The sequence below is a fragment of the Rosa rugosa genome, chromosome 4, assembly GCF_958449725.1.
Source record: "Rosa rugosa chromosome 4, drRosRugo1.1, whole genome shotgun sequence".
Classification (NCBI taxonomy): domain Eukaryota; kingdom Viridiplantae; phylum Streptophyta; class Magnoliopsida; order Rosales; family Rosaceae; genus Rosa; species Rosa rugosa.
The window spans coordinates 16109689-16125940 of record NC_084823.1 but is presented as its reverse complement, the minus strand read 5'-3'; the positions used below and the strand labels follow the sequence as shown (position 1 = coordinate 16125940).

The 16252-nt window shown below is 40.0% G+C and overlaps 1 protein-coding gene across 1 annotated transcript; it reads right to left on the bottom strand.

Moving 5' to 3' along the window:
- Window positions 1-11035: 11035 nt before the first annotated feature.
- On the bottom strand, window positions 11036-13621 carry LOC133744421 (uncharacterized). Its single transcript, XM_062172532.1, has 2 exons — window positions 12197-13621; window positions 11036-11434 (listed from the first exon to the last, which is right to left on the bottom strand). Exons 1-2 carry the CDS (start codon window positions 13619-13621, stop codon window positions 11129-11131), a joined length of 1731 nt encoding a protein of 576 aa, XP_062028516.1. The 3' UTR covers window positions 11036-11128.
- Window positions 13622-16252: the final 2631 nt, after the last annotated feature.

Genomic DNA, 16252 nt, shown 5'->3' with positions numbered 1-16252 from the left:
ACCGCCGTCAGCTCATAAAATCAATGTTTGGCGGAGAATATCTCGCGAAGGAAGAAATAGCGAGCCTTCAATCTTTGACAAGCTGGGGGGCAAAGACAATCGGTCCGCGACTGTGCAGTGGAGGCCTAAGAAAGTTCAAAGCATAGTGGTTGCGAAATCCGAAGAGACTTCGTCAGCGAAGCAGGGGCCACCGAAGAGAGAATATCCCTTTGCAGCAGATCAGCAAGAGCAGGCCATGATCCAAGAAGGATCGCTGGCCACTTACGTCGCAATCAAGTTCGCGGCAAAAGTTGACCTGAGCTCTCCCACGGCAGAATCAGAAGAAGCAGACATGTTGGACATTACATGTAACATGGTGTATGTCCTATCATCAAAATATGCCTTGCCAATGGCAGCTCATGAATGCCAAGCAGAGGATGATAAATCATTGGACAAACGAACATTCTAGATCACCTCAGTAGCGTCATCTCTCATGAAGAAACCCACGCGGAAGGAGGTAGAAGCAGCAGAGGCTGCAAACACCAATGTGAGGGTTCAAGACATGGGTTTTAGCAAGCCAACGCCAGTAATGGTGCAACACATGAGGCCATTGTACATCACTGCAGACATGAACGACACTAAGGTGAGCAAGATCATGGTAGATACCGGCGCCGCGGTAAATGTCCTTACTACCAGAACTTTGCAGCTGCTAGGGATCAAGAGAGGGAAGATCCAATCCACCTCTTTGACTCTGAAAATTTTCGCGGGAACAGTAACCAAAACACTCAGTTTGATTTTCCTACGAGTCAAAGTGGGTCCAGCCGAAGGGGTGTACGCTTTCTTCGTTACGGACTGCTACGCGGCTTATAGTGCGATCTTGGGCCGCAATTGGATCCATAGGAGTTACTGTGTCCCATCCACCCTCCATCAAGAGTTGATTGTGTGGGACAGAGTCGTAGACAAGGCGGAAATTGTCAAAGCAGACCCGCGACCTTTTCGGTGTCCGCCAGCTACGTGGACACAAGGTATTACCTAGAACCAATCTCTCCTTTACAGGTCGTTGGTATTGATGATAAGGGCCGCCCCATAGGGGTGACTGCCTCTGAATTGGCACAATGGGGGCTCGCGGTCGCAAAAAACGACCTCGAAAGGCCTGGACATGCGGTGCCATCTCCAAATTTTAATTAATGAATCACGACCTCATGGAGGAAGAGGTAGTGGCCTTTCATTCTTTGTATGATATATTGTCTTCATATTTGATCGAAAAAGAGGCCTATGCTCAAGTAGCGACATTGGAATACATCGACGAAGAATTCCCCGATCAGGAGGAGGAAGAAGAGCCTATCCGATTGGCTCCAGCAGCATTGAATGATACACCACCAAAGGTTAGAGATCCTACAGAAAAGGTAAATTTGGGCAGTGAGGCGAAGCCAATGGAAGTGGCAATAAGCGCAAAATTAGAGCCTGATGAAAAACAGGGGCTCATCAATTTATTGCGGGAATATAAGGATTGTTTCGCGGAGAAATATGAAGATATGCCCCGATTATCTCCTGACTTGGTCTGCCATAAACTGCTGACTATCCCAGATCAAAATCCGGTGAAGCAGGAGTCCAGGAGAATGAACTCAGAAACCCAGGTGTTGGTTAAGGAGGAAGTCGAGAAGATGCATAAGTCAGGAATCATCAGGGTAGCCAAGTATAATCAGTGGCTATCCAATGTTGTTCCAGTTCGGAAGAAGAATGGCAAAATGAGGGTGTGCGCCGACTACCGCGATCTCAAAAAGGCCACTCACAAAGACGTTTACCCCATGCCGGTAGCGAACATGTTGGTAGACGCAGTAGTTGGTCATGAACTTCTCTCCTTTATGGACGGAACTGCCGGTTACCATCAGATTCCAGTGGCGGAAGAAGATAGACACAAAACTGCTTTTAGATGCCCAGGTTTTGCAGGAATTTTCGAATATGTGGTCATGCCTTTTGGTGTGAAGTGGTACGATTATGGGTACGATTGATAGAATTCAAGGTGTGAGTTGTTTTCTATGTTATTTTGATAGAAATCAAGTGTGAGTTGCTTTCTATGGTACGATTATGGTACGATTGATAGAATTCAAGGTGTGAGTTGTTTTCTATGTTATAATTGATAGAAACCAAGGAGTGTGTTGTTTTCTATGTTTCGTTTTAAAAGAAACCAAGGTGTATGTTGCTTTCTTTTATTTCGATTTGAATGGGAATTAAAGTGTGAGTTGTTCTCCTTTATTTCGTGTTTAAGGGATCAAAGCGTGATTTGGTTTCTTGATTGAAAAGTGCGGGGTTCATCCCGTGATTTTGGTGTGAGTTGTTTTGAGTTACTCATACGGACGTGCAAAAGCTTACCGGGTTTGTTGTGTGACAACCTGGTGCACTATTCAAACGGTGTAGGGGTTAATCCTGCAGGTCAGGGTAATCGTGGCTGAAGTTGAGGTAGCTTGTTGGCAGCAGAACAGGTAGGAAGCAAATTGGTTGGCTTTTCCATTGTTCTGACTTCCGCTATGTAGGAAACTCTGAGGAGCTTTTACGTTTTATCTTGTTGTTGACAATTTAATTCGTAAGCTTATGTAATATATGACTCTGTGGGCGGGTCAATATTGACATAGTGGGTTCAAGGCATCAATACGTATGTAGTTTAAAAGAAAAAAAGTTTCCAGGTACTTGATATTGATGGTTGAACGATCACGCATATGTAATTATGGGGTTATATATCGATTTTTATTGTGTTAAAAATCAGGGGCGTGACAGTACTTTTCTATAGATCGTTATTGATTCTAAGAGATGAAAAATTCTTTTGCAGATGTGGTGACTGGAATCCCAAGAGATTTCAAAATGCAGGATAGGAGAAGGTTGGTTAGTCATATATGAAAACTGTAAATATAGATTTATTGAAGATTTGGTGATATGGTCAAGATATGGTGATATGGTGAAGATATGTTTATCTTGCAATTTACGTTTGTGCATGTGGTGAATCCTCTATAATTGCAAAGCAAGCATGGTGGTGCTGCTGCAGCATGGCACAAATAGTCATTTCTCATTCAGTGGAGTTTAAAGCATGGTGAAGCAAGTCTAAACATGGTGTCCTTTCTTATTGACTTTCTTCTATTGTAATCAGTTTAGGTAGGATTCAAGCTCTTAGTCTTCTTTCTTTTTCCTTTGTAGTGTGAATCGTATTAGTCTTCTTTCTCTTTTCTTTGTCTATATATCTAGTCATTCTTGTAAAGGTTCCAATACAATTTAATACAAAGAAAAATTGCACCATCAGTTTGTGTTTTTCTACATGGTTTCAGAGCAGGAACATTAGTATCTTGTTTTCTGTTTCTTTGCTTCTTTTCTTGTGGATTGTTTTCTTTTCTTCAAGCTATAGATGGCTGATGAAATTTCTTCTAGTGCTGATAATGTTAATCCTCTTAGTACTAATACCAATCCCAATATGTCAAGTGCTTTTGATGTTGAGGGAAATCCCAATCAACGTTTGAGTTCAGTTTAATTAACTGAATACAATTATCTTCCTTGGTTTAGAGCTATCACTTTGGCACTTGGAGGAAGATCAAAGTTGGGTTATGTCAATGGAGTTATACCAATGCCTGAAATCAACTCCACCACTTATGATGCCTGGCTTTGCAAAGATCAGCTTGTTATGTCCTGGCTGCTCAACTCTATGGAGCCTAAGATTGCTGAAATTTTTAGCTACTCGGAATCATCCATGCATCTTTGGAAGCATGTCAAGGAGATGTATGGAAACCAAAACAACTCAGCTCGTGTTTTTCAACTCCAGAAAGACATTGCTGGTCTCCAACAAGAGGAAAAGTCCTTTGTTCAATACCTTGGAAGCCTAACAAGTATGTGGAATGAGTTAGATGTATATCGACCTCACACCATAGATGCTAATGTCCTATTGAAGAGGGCTGAAGAAGACAAGATTTTCCATCTTCTTGCTAATCTGAGCTCGGAATATGAAGACTTGAGAAGCCACATCCTTATGAACTCTGAGCTACCTTCCTTCAAAAGTGTGTGTGGCACTATTCAGAGAGAGGAACTTCGAGGGAAAGTGATGAACTTGGAAGTCAAGACCAGCACTGTAGCTACAAGGGCTTATGTTTCAAATCATAAGCAATTTGAGGAAAGAGTCTACAAGGGAAAGCGTCCAGAAAGGATAGGTGTTGGATACTTCATCCAGAATTGAAGCTAAAGTTTTCTAAGGAAAACCAAGGCACCCTGAAGAACTGGAGTACCAATCCTCACAAGGCCAACCTTTCTTCCTCTTCTACCTCAGATGGGATGCTGGATTTCACTTCAAATCCAACGTCTTTCATCAATGAGTTTGCTATTTACCTTTAACAGAAGCAAAAAAAAAAAAGTGAGGATACAAATACAAGTGGAGCTGAAAACCACATGGCCTTACTTGGCAAGTTTGCAGGCTTTCTTGCAGAAGCTGATATTGTGAATCAAAGTGATATTCCAGGTATTTTGAAAAGCCTTCAACACTGCACTTAATATAAGTATTGAGCATGATTATTGGATTATAGATTTTTGAGCCACAGATCACATGACAAACCAAATTACAAATTTGCATGATTTTGAAAAATTGTCTTCTCCAGTATCCATTGCTAATGGCAAAAGTGCTTTTGTGTTAGGAAAAGAAAAAATAAAATTGTTTTCAAACCACATCAAGTCTGAAGCTTTGTATATTCCTTCCTTTCCTTTCCAATTGTTATATGTTGGAAGGATCACAAACACTCTAAATTGTCTTGCCATTTTTTCCCCTCACAATGCGATTTTTTAGGATATCATCACCAAGAGGACAATTGGTGAAGGTTTTTTTTTTTTTTTTTTTTTTTTTTTTTTTTTTTTTTTTTCTGAATTGACTTTATTACTTATCTAAGAAGTCCAAGGTCTTTCAAGTTAGTTCGAGTATTTCTCAAGATCACCATCTTTGGCATCAACACTTAGCTCATCTTTCAGAGAAAGTGTTATCTATTTTGTTTCCAAATTTGAACCACGACAACAATCATTGTGAAGTATGTCAGTTATCCATTTGAAATCATACACTCAGATATTTGGTCCTGTTCTAGAATCCTTTGATAGATATAGATATTTTGTAACATTTGTGGATGGATTTTACAAGGATTACTTGGTTGTATCTTTTGCAATACAAGAGTGAAGTTGTTAATGTGTTCAAAAATTTCCACAGTCTTGTTAACACTCAATTTTAATCTCAAATTCAAGTTTTAAGATCTAATAATGGCTCTGACTATATGTCTCAATTCTTGAACTCAAACGGCATTGTGCATCAAACAAGTTGTGTTGGTACACCACAACAAAATGGGATTGCAGAAAGAAAAAATAGAGATTTACTTAAGAAAACTAGAGCCATAATGTTTCATGCAAATGTACCAAAGAAGTTCTGGTCACAAGGAGTGGTCACTGCAACTTACCTCATCAACAGATTGCCAAGTCGAGTATTGAATTCCAAGTCTCCTTATGAAGTTTTGAAAGGTAGGAAAATTGACCTATCTAACTTAAAAGTGTTTGGTTGTGTTTGCTATATTCACATTCAAACTATTCATCGAGACAAGCTTGATCCTAGAGCTGCAAGATGCATTTTTTTTCGGTTATTCAACTATACAAAAGGGGTATAAATGTTATAATCCAGTCAGTAGGAAAGTCATTATATCAAGGGATGTGAAGTTTGAGGAGTCTATTCCTTATTTCACAAGGAAATTCGATGTTAATGGTTAAGGGGAGTCATTCCATGATTTGTTCTCTCTTCCTAATACTACTATTGATATTGAAAGGTGCCCAACTGTGCCTGTTCTTACTCCTGATCAGAAGCCTCATAATATTCATAATTTTCCTCCTCATGATCATGAGTTAGAAAAAACTCATGCACAAGAACTGCCACATGTTCCAAATGACCAACCTGAGCCTATCCCTCAAGTGCCTCATAGAAGAAATCCTCCTGCAAGGCTCCTTGACTATGTTGTCTACACATCCAAGTATCCCATAACTGATTTTATCAACTACCAAAAGTTGTCACAGCACATTCTGCCTACCTTGGTGCACTTGATGATGCCTATGAACCTCAAAGTTTCCAAGAAGCTAGTTAACATGAAGTTTGGAAACAGCCATGGAAGAAGAGCTCCAAGCTCTAATGACAATGAAACTTGGAGTGTTGTCAAGCTTTCCAAAGGAAAGAAAGCAGTGGGAAGTAGATGGATTTACAAAACCAAATTTCATTCTGATGGAACCATTGAGAGACACAAGGCTCGATTAGTTACTCGAGGATTTACTCAAACCTATGGAGTGGATTACAATGAAACCTTTGCACCAGTTGTAAAAATGAATACTGTTAGGGTATTGTTGTCTGTTGCTGCTAACCAGGCTTGGTCATTACACCAAATGGATGTCAAAAATGCATTTTTTGCATGGAAAACAAGAAGAGGAAGTGTACATGAAGTTTCCCCCAGGTCATCCCCAATCCAATAATCCTGAAATGGTGTGCAAGCTTAACAAAGCCATCTATGGCTTAAAGCAATCTCCACGAGCTTGGTATGCTAAACTCAGTTATGTTCTTGAAGAAGTTAGATTTCACAGAAGCAATGCTGATTCTTCACTCTTTGTTCGCCATGGCACTCATGGAAAACTTGTTGTTCTCATCTATGTGGATGATTTAATCATCACTAGTGACAATGCAGATGAGATCAAGTCTCTTAAACAAGCACTTCAAACCAAGTTTGTTATAAAGGATCTTGGCTCTCTCAACCACTTTCTTGGTATCGAGATGGCTTCTGCTCACAAAGGTCTTTTCCTGAACCAAAGGAAATATGTGCTTGATCTTCTGCAAGAAGCAAAAATCATGGATTGCAAACCAGCTCATACTCCTCTTGATAGTAAGCTTCAATTGGATATCAAGAGTGGATCTTATCTGAACTTGAGTTACTGCCAAAGGTTAGTCGGAAAACTCATTTACCTCACCATTACTCGGCCTGATATCTCTTATGATGTGAGTACTGTTAGTCAATTTATGCTCCTACTATTGCTCACTTGAACATTGTCAAGCGCATCCTTAGATATCTTAAAGGTTCAATTGGAAGAGGTATCATGCTAAAAAACAATGGTAATACAAACATCGTGGATATGCTGATGCTGACTGGGCAGGACATGCACTTGATCGAAAAAGCACAACTGGTTTCTGTACTTTTGTTGGTGGCAACCTTGTAACATGGTGAAGTAAGAAACAAAGTGTAATTGCTAGATCAAGTGCTGAGGCTGAATATCGTGCTATGGCCTCTTCTGCTTGGGAATTGATTTGGCTTAATGGTCTCCTTTCCGACTTAGGATTCTCCAGTCATCAACCTATGTTGCTTTTCTGTGATAACCAAGCTGCAATGCACATTGCCTCAAATCCTGTGTTTCATGAGCGTACTAAACACATTGAGGTTGATTACTACTTCATCAGAGCTCAAGTTCAATCCAAAGTGATTGGAACTCATTACACCAGAAGTGAGGATCAGTTGGCTGACGTTTTTACTAAATCTCTTCCTACTGCTCATATATTCAAAAGATTCTTAGCAAGCTTGGTTCAATCAACCCTCTTGACCCAGCTTGAGGGGGAGTATTGAAGATTTGGTGACATGGTGAAAGATATGTTTATCTTGCAATTTACGTTTGTGCATGTGGTGAATCCTCTATTATTGCAAAGCAAGCATGGTGGTGCTACTGCAGCATGGCACAAATAGTCATTTCTCATTCACTGGAGTTTAAAGCATGGTGAGGCAAGTCTAAGCATGGTGTCCTTTCTTATTGATTTTCTTCTATTATATTCAGTTTGGTAGGATTCAAGTAGTGTGAAACCTCTTAGTCTTCTTTCTTTTTCCTTTGTAGTGTGAATCCTCTTAGTCTTCTTTCTCTTTTTTTTTTTTGTCTATATATTTACTCATTCATGTAAAGGTTCCAATACAATTCAATACAAAGAAAAATTGCACCATCAGTTTGTGTTTTTCTACAAGATTATAGAATGAGCACAAGCTTGAACTCCTTTTGAATACAAGTTAGATTGTTAGTATTGTGAACTGTAGGAGATTATGAATGACATGGCCTGGGATCCGAATTGCTTGACCTAACACCTTGATTGACTAGGAGGCCAATGAGGTTTGTAGCAAGTGTAGCCTCTCTATTCTCTAAGTTGTCTGGTAAGCAAATAAGGATGCAATATGGTGCCTTAATTACTATAACAAGCAGATTTAGCTCAATAAGTAGCTCTCCTTTTTGGTTTTTGGTCTGAAAGTAGAACTCTCCTTGAAGTACTCTTTTCTATCATCACTTCTTAATATTGGGATCTAGCATGGAACTGATTGTGCACCATATTGTGACAGTGTGGAAATAATTTCAAATTTCACTCTTGGCGCCTCATTCATCAATCAATTTGGAGTTTTGAGGAAGCTTTTTCATTTTCTAGTTCGGCAATGTCAAAGGAAGAAACCTGTTTGTGATGTGTCCAACTAATTTCCCAAACAAAAGCGAAATTCTTATCCTAGTAGAAGTAATGATACTTCTCCCGGTTTAGCAATTTCTAGAGTGTGGAAACTTTGTAGAGCTGGTTTCTTTATCTAGATATTGTCTGCTCGTTACTGTTGTTGATCGCTTCTCTTTAGGTTCCAAGGGTTTATTTTTAAGACGCAACACTTGTACAGAAACAACTATTGTCACGCGTTTAGAACAATCATGGTCACAAAATTTACACTAGAACTGCTTGCTCTATACTTCCAAAGTTGGTCTTTAATTTTTCGTGCCATCTATTATTCCAACCCAAAACCCTCTTATGTATGATGTGTTACTAAACTACGTCTAAGACCATCTCCAACGGAGTGGTCATTTGCCATCTGGAATGCCCAACGATAATAAAAGACCTCTGATATCACCCCAACCCATATGTCTAATCTGACGTGGAAATAACATCTTCACTTCATCTGTCAAATTTGATAGAGGCAAACTCACCTGTCTTTTATTTTTTAATGGTTTCTCTCTCCTTCTTTCTCTTTCTTTTCTCCCTCTTTTCTTCTCCTCTACCTCTATCGTTCTTCCTACCCAGACCAAAACCTTCAGATTCCTACCCAGATCTCTTCTCACCATGAATAGACCAAAACCTCTATGTCCCCAACCTCACCACGAGTAGTTCCTTCTCACCATGGATGAGTTTGATTTCTACTAGAAAATTATCAGAAGAGAATAACAAACATACAAAAACTCTCTCTCTTTCATCTTACCCAGAGTCCCAGTGGGTTCGGCCGTTGGGTGCCACTTGATTATAGAGAGAAAGAAAAGAAAGAAGATGCTGAAGGAAACAGAAGAAGCAGAGATAGAGATGAGGATGCCCGATCTGTTTGCAATTTTATTTTGATAAAAAAATTAATTCTACGAGCCAAAAAAAAAAAAAATAGAATAGAATATATTAATATAACAAATAATTTTGACATATTGGTTGGAGTAAGATTAGCATAAAAATAAAGGTTGCCATGTCACATGTCAAATTTGAATTTGACACAAGCCAAAAGAAATATCCATTAGAGATGCTCTAAGGACCATCGGTCCAAACTGTCAATTCCATTACGAATTCGGTCAAAGATGCTCTCATGGCAAGCACGTGAACAGCTTTTCGGGGGAAATTCGGCATCAATTATGTAACATAAATAAAAAAAAATTATATATGGTACTATATCTACAAAAATGCAGCAATTATGAGACAGGCGTTATGGTCAATTTCTCGCTGCCTTTGATTTCTGTTTTTGTATCCTTCTCTAACTTTCTTATATAAATATCCATTACTTCTTTGTATTCTCAACAAGGGGGAACAAAAAGAAAAAAAAGAAAGGAAAAAAAAAAAAACATCAAATGGGGATGGAAGTTGGAAAGGAGCTGGTTTTGAGTGAATACCTCAATGGTAAGAGTTTCGATGGCTTGAGTTCACTACAATTGGCAGAGTTAGGTCGCCTCCTGAGAAAAGAGATGAAAGCCATCGAGAAGAGGATTAAAGCTTGTGAAGAAATGGAGAGGACTAAATCCCTCAAGGCACCTGTTGAGGGGAGTCAAGGTGATGCTGAAAATAATTTAATTGAGACAGTGAATGGTGGTGCTAATAAGGGTGTCGGTGATGATGACAAGAAAGAATGATTTAGTATCTATGTAATAAGGAGTAATAAAATCCCTTGAAAAGAAATGTTGTAATGAGAGTTCATTGTTGATGATACAGGTATTCTTGTATTGTTGGAATGTACAACTCTGTTTCTCATTACCTTAATAAAATAAAATGCATTTACTGTGAAATATTATAATGGTTGCTTTGCAATTGATTTTTTTTTTTTTTTTTCAAATCAAAATGGTAGTGTTGACCTTATCGGACGAATGTCTCGACTTCTTCTGCTTTGGATAGGGTTTCAAAATGAATGGCTGATTTTTATCTTTCATATAGATCGTTAAACAATCTTATGAATTATCTGTATGCCGTTTAATCCCTTCATATGTATGCCCTTTAATCCCTCCTGTGATAGTCCTTATGAGCCTCCTAGTCCACCATGTCAGATAATCTCGTGTACGTAAGAATGATCAAAGGCCAAAGCACCATTAAACGATCCAAATTGCATGTTCTGACAGGGGCAATATGCATTTTGAAGCATTCCTTTCAATTTTTATTTATTTTTCCATGAAGTGCCAATAAACTGAATTTTTTTCTTTTCTTTTTTCTTTTGAATCCATGAAAAGAGGAGTCGACATATATTGGTATTAGGAGTTCAGGACAAACAAGGATTAGAAGGGAAAAAAAAAAACCAAGTTAACAGCAATCATTCCTGGTACCTAACTACCTATAGCTTTTTCAAAAGATTTCAGATGCACCTAAAAGAAGAACGTGCAACTAACGTCTCTGATACACAGGTTCCTGCTACAAGAACACTAAGCAGAGTAAAAGCATTAGCTTGCTACTAATTTACATGTATAAAAATCCACGTGTAGACGTGCTATGGTCCCAAAAGTACCAAATTTACAAAACATCACAAAGAAAGAGGGAAAACAAAGACTATCATCGTTCAACAACATCCAAAGATGGGAACAATATCCTTATCGATCAGCAGCAAGAACTTTGCAGTCGCTTAGCAAGGTATACTAGATGCCAAGTAAGAGCCATTAGTGACAAGATGTTGAGGATAGATGAGTAGGAATTCAGCTTATTGAGCCTCTGATGTGCCTCGTTAAGTCTGTCAACCTGAGGCTGAACTACCTCACACTCCCTCCCTTCTGGGACTTCTGAGGGAGTTGTTGTTGAGGGTTCGGCAGTAAGTGAATGTCGCTCAGCCTCGGTGCTGGTTTCGGCACCAACATGCTCTCTCCCTCTTCCTTCTTCTTTCTCCAACTTCAGTTTCTCAAACATCACCTGCATATATGGTATTTGCAATCAGAGGATACAGAGAGAGAATAATAAAACACAATATTCATGTACCTAAGCACAACTTCCCAAACCTAGAGCTCCTCAACTACCTGAACTGAATAAACTCGAAACAAGCTCGCAGAATCCTGCAATCCTACTATGCTGTGGTATCCTAGTATGATACCTTTCTAAAAGGGTTCCAAAGTTCCATCGGGCATATAAGTCAAGTAGTTGTCATATTATTAGTTGTTGGTACAGCTTAAAACAAAGTGGAATCAGAGACGCAACAAGAATGCAGAGCTCACCACAATACAGTATTTTCTGTTTCTTCAAAATAAATACATTGCTCTAGGACCTTTTTATTTTGTATTTCTTTGAAGCAGGATTAAGCACCGTAGATAGTATACAGCTTTCTTTTAGCCAGAACAAAGGAAAACTTAATATTTACTCAATTTGCACAATTTCTAATGTAATGAATTAGAAAGCCCTATGAGAACGATGTCTAATGTAATGAATTAGGGCCACAACTACTGCTAGGAAAAATACATTTATGTCTGGGGAATCTTTTCATCAGGTAAAAGTTTTACACAAATTTTTATCAAATATCTAATAGTCAGTAGGAGGTAGAAGTAAAAGAACTATAATGCTGACAGTTGAATAGTTGATATATAGTTCATCTTCACTAGGCGGTTTTGGCACAAAGAAACACAAACAAGACAACTTGCAAACAACTGCGCGCAACAGCATTAATTAGATAAGGTTACTTACCTTAGTGGATCTTGGCTCCAAGTGTAACATATTGAACAGAACCATTAACTCGGCAAGCAAAAGATTGTAGTTCTGTAAGGCGTCAACATTCCTCCCTGTCAACTTCTTCCAATGGTTCAATAGATGGCCCAACAATGCCATCCCAACAGTACTGGCCATTGCCGCGAAATAAACCTTGTAAATCTTGCTCTGCACCATCCCAAACTGGTGCGGGGAAAGCACCCGAGACAACAAATAGCTTGAAGCAAATGTTATCCACATAGACATGCCATAAGCAGTGGCAAACCCAAACAAACTCAGCCCGGATAACAAAGGATCAACCGCTGGAAACAATGACCCCATAGACCTTAACACACCATACAAGATATCTCTTCCTTTCTTAAACACTCGATTCAACCTCCTATCGGTCACATCCTTTATATCCTCTGCCCCGGCCTTAACCTTATAAGCAGCGTGCTCCATGGTCTCTTTGGCTCTTTCTGATGCATCCTCCACTGTCTCTTTGGCCTCTTTTGCTTTCTCTTTAACATGTTCCGGAGCTGTTTTCAATTTGGACACATTTCTTTGTACGTCTCCACTTAAGGTCTGTCCCATTTCCTTTGCTGTCTTGGCTGTGTTCATTGCTTTGTCCACCGACTCTTTGGCTCGTTCTTCAACCTCATGTGTTGTATCCGAAATCGTCCCTTTGGCTCTCTCATAGGCATCTTCTACTGTATCCTTGGCTCTTCCATATGCACCTCCTACTGTATCTTTGGCCTTGTGTGCAGCCTCCTTGGCACGCTCTCCAACCTCCTGATGAGCTCTCTCGGAAACGGCGTCGTATGCATCTTCCACCGCCTCTCCGACCTTCTGAGCCGTCTCCTTGACTTCATGTGCAATCCCCTTGTCAATATCCTTCTTGATCTCTATGACCTTGTGTGCTGTCTCTTTGGCTTCATGTGCAGTCTCCTTCAAAATATCTTTCTTGGTCTCCAAAGCATTGGCAATCTTGTACTTGCATTTCCCATACGCGTCGCATATCAGCTCTTTCGGGCTACTATAGTGGTGGCCATCTTCATCAGTTTTCGATTTCGAAAGGCCTTGGCCTTGTCCCTGGCCTCGATTTGGAAGAACCGACGCGGCGGCTTCTTTGATGTTCTCCATAGCATTGTCCAAGGCCCTCGTCACCTTGGAGGGCGTCGAAATGTCATTGTTGGAAATAGCGGAGCTGGATTTGCGGCGGCCATCTTGATCCGCCGAGATGGAGACCTTGGTGTTGGGGTTGTGGCCTTGTTGGTCCTCGTACTCAACAACAACCACTCTGTGCCCGTTTTTCACTATGACTTCCTCTCCTTGCTTCTTTTGGTTCTGTTGATCTGGGCTCGGAGACCAAATTCCCGCGCTGACTAGTGAAGTCACAACGAGGAACAAAGCGACAACATTCATCATTTTTCTCTCCTAAATTTCTTCTCCCTGTAATTTCTCTACTTGAAGTCTGGGTGTAATCTGAACCTCGGCGGTCAGTGAAGAATGTAAAGGTAGAACTGTGAGCCTTTGATATAGTCGTACATGGTAGTACTTAGCGGGTACTTGTCTGCTACGTGTTGGTTGGCGGACGCGCACGCGTGTGTGAATTGGACAGATGTTTAGCTGCATGGCCGTGTCAGAGTCTTGCGTGTCAAGATATATAGTAAGACCTTGTTATTGGCTAGGGCTTTTTGTGTGAGTCGTGCTCGGTTGGTGGCTCAACCATTGGCCATGCCTGCCTCTCCTGGTGTCTGATGTCTATCTTGATTTACCATATACTCGGTGGCTTTTTCTTTGTTGGGTGTGTATCTCTCTTCTAGTCCAATCTGTTTCTTCGACACGGAAGATTAATCTAATCGTGAACCGCATCGTCACCGCTGTGTTCCAATTCCTGCCACATCTTGATATCGGTTTCATCCATGTTTTCACACTTGTTTATGACTTTATCCCAATCTTACCTCACCTGTCACCAACACCTGTCAATTTCTACTTTAACCATCTACATCTAGTCTTTTAAATTTACTCACTAAAGTCGAGTTCGGAATAGCTGTGATTATAAAAAAAAACGACTTATGCTGTACCATTAGGATAATCAGCTGTGAACTTAACGGAGACAACTGAAATGGAGGAATTGAAAAATGCACAACATATGAGATTATGAGCAGATGAGGACTTTTTCGATATTTTAAACTATCCACTTGCTGCTTCTAAAAGCATGGTTTAGCCAACTTCTATAATGTGCATTGAAAGTTGTAAACTTGAAAAAGTAAGCTGCAGTTTCTTACTTCACCAAACGCCTATGATCTTGAAAAACTCTATGATCTTGAGTACCTTGCTTCACTTCCAGTAATCTTGAAAAACTCTACGGATGAGGTACTCATCCGTAGACCCGGCTTTGAAACTAGGCAAACTAGGCCCAGGCCTTTGGCCTCCAACTTTAATGGGCCTCGAAAAAAAAAAATTAAGTTACCTAGCTAAATAGGGTGGTTCTAATTGGACCTCTAAATTTGCTATTTAGACCTCTCCTACTTATTAGACCTCAAACTCACTTTTTTTAATACTTAAATAACTAAGTACACCTCCTTAATTTTATTAAAATATTCTTAAACAATTAAATTTATTCTTCAGCAATCTTTTGTTCTATTTTATGTCACTATTGCATTCATCTATTCCTTTCTAACGTTGAAACAAATAAGGAGTAGTTGTGGTGACCCGAGAGGGGGGTCCCACAGAGCCGCGACCCCGAGCCAATGAGAAACCGACATGTCACGAATAACATCCCGATAACTCAACCCGAAATCGCAAGGCCTTTTGGGTTTAGATTGTTGGTTTACAAAACACTTTCTTGGACAAATCAATCTAGCAACCGAACAGCATATTTTCAAAAGCGGAATTTGAAATGGGCTATGAGTTTTGGGCTTACAATCGGAGCCCAATTTGGAAAACAAATCACTAAGTAACTACAAGTGCGAGAGATGCGCCCCAGGGTTACGGGCCTCTCGAAGTTTTGGCAAACAAATAGGAAATAAATAAAAAGTAAATAAACAAGCTACTTCAAAATCCGATAAAGGACCAAAACCTTCTTTTGATAAAATTAAAGAAGAATGCGCCAAGCCGGGCCATGTGCCTCCTCTGTACGCTCCCCGACCACACGCTCGAAACCTGCACACTGTTGTAGGGGTGAGCTTTCGTCCTGGCATGCCCAGTAGGGGCCGACCCAACCATGCTAGGTTTGAAAGATAATATACTTGAAAATATTTACTACATAATATTGTGCACGTTTATCGAAAATACTTTAAAAAGAGGCAACCACAAACATTTATTTCTTTTATAAAGCATATGTAGTATGCTTCACACAATTTGGAGCTCCGAGATACTTACCTGCCGGCTAAACTCAAACAAATCGGTGACCGACCTGGTTCGTCATCCTTCGAGAACCGGCCAACTACTTTGTAGTCCTTGTGACTACAAGTAGCGAAAGTGTCCATTTCCTGGCCCTGAGTCTCCTATGACTGGTTCACTGTCTGTACTCACTCTTCCTCGACAAACATAGGAGCACGACCCCCTCCGGAGGTTCACGGTTATCGACACCGTGGGATCCCTAGGAATCTACGCATCTAGGTCCCATTCACTTTCAGGTCACAAGTACAAACATACAAGGGGTACAGTATCTCAACATTCAAGTCTAGCCTCGGTTTTCGCAATCAACAAGTATTAGTGATGAAAACACAGGTATCACGAGGCAACGACTAATGAACAACCAAAAACGTGCTTGCAGGCAACATATTATTATACTAGAGCATTCCACATATAGAAAAGCCTCTAACAAGGAAGGGACAGCTCACCCTACCTGGATAATGTCGGCGTATTCCACACTCTGATGCTTTCCGCTTAACCTTTCTTAACGATCGTGTTTCCTAAACCATTACTTCGTTTGTAAGTAATTATCCAAGTAAACGTCATGATCAACTTTAAGTAATCGCGCACTCTAAATCCTTTTTATTTCAATGAGGCCATTAATTATTTCTTTCAACCTTTACCAATTTGGGA

Excerpts from the sequence above, each read along its gene's own strand:
- LOC133744421 (XM_062172532.1), bottom strand. The coding sequence starts at position 13,621 with ATGAATGTTGTCGCTTTGTTCCTCGTTGTGACTTCACTAGTCAGCGCG. Across the intron at positions 11,435-12,196 it reads TGGAGCCAAGATCCACTAAG|GTGATGTTTGAGAAACTGAA; the intron begins GTAAGTAACCTT and ends CCATATATGCAG.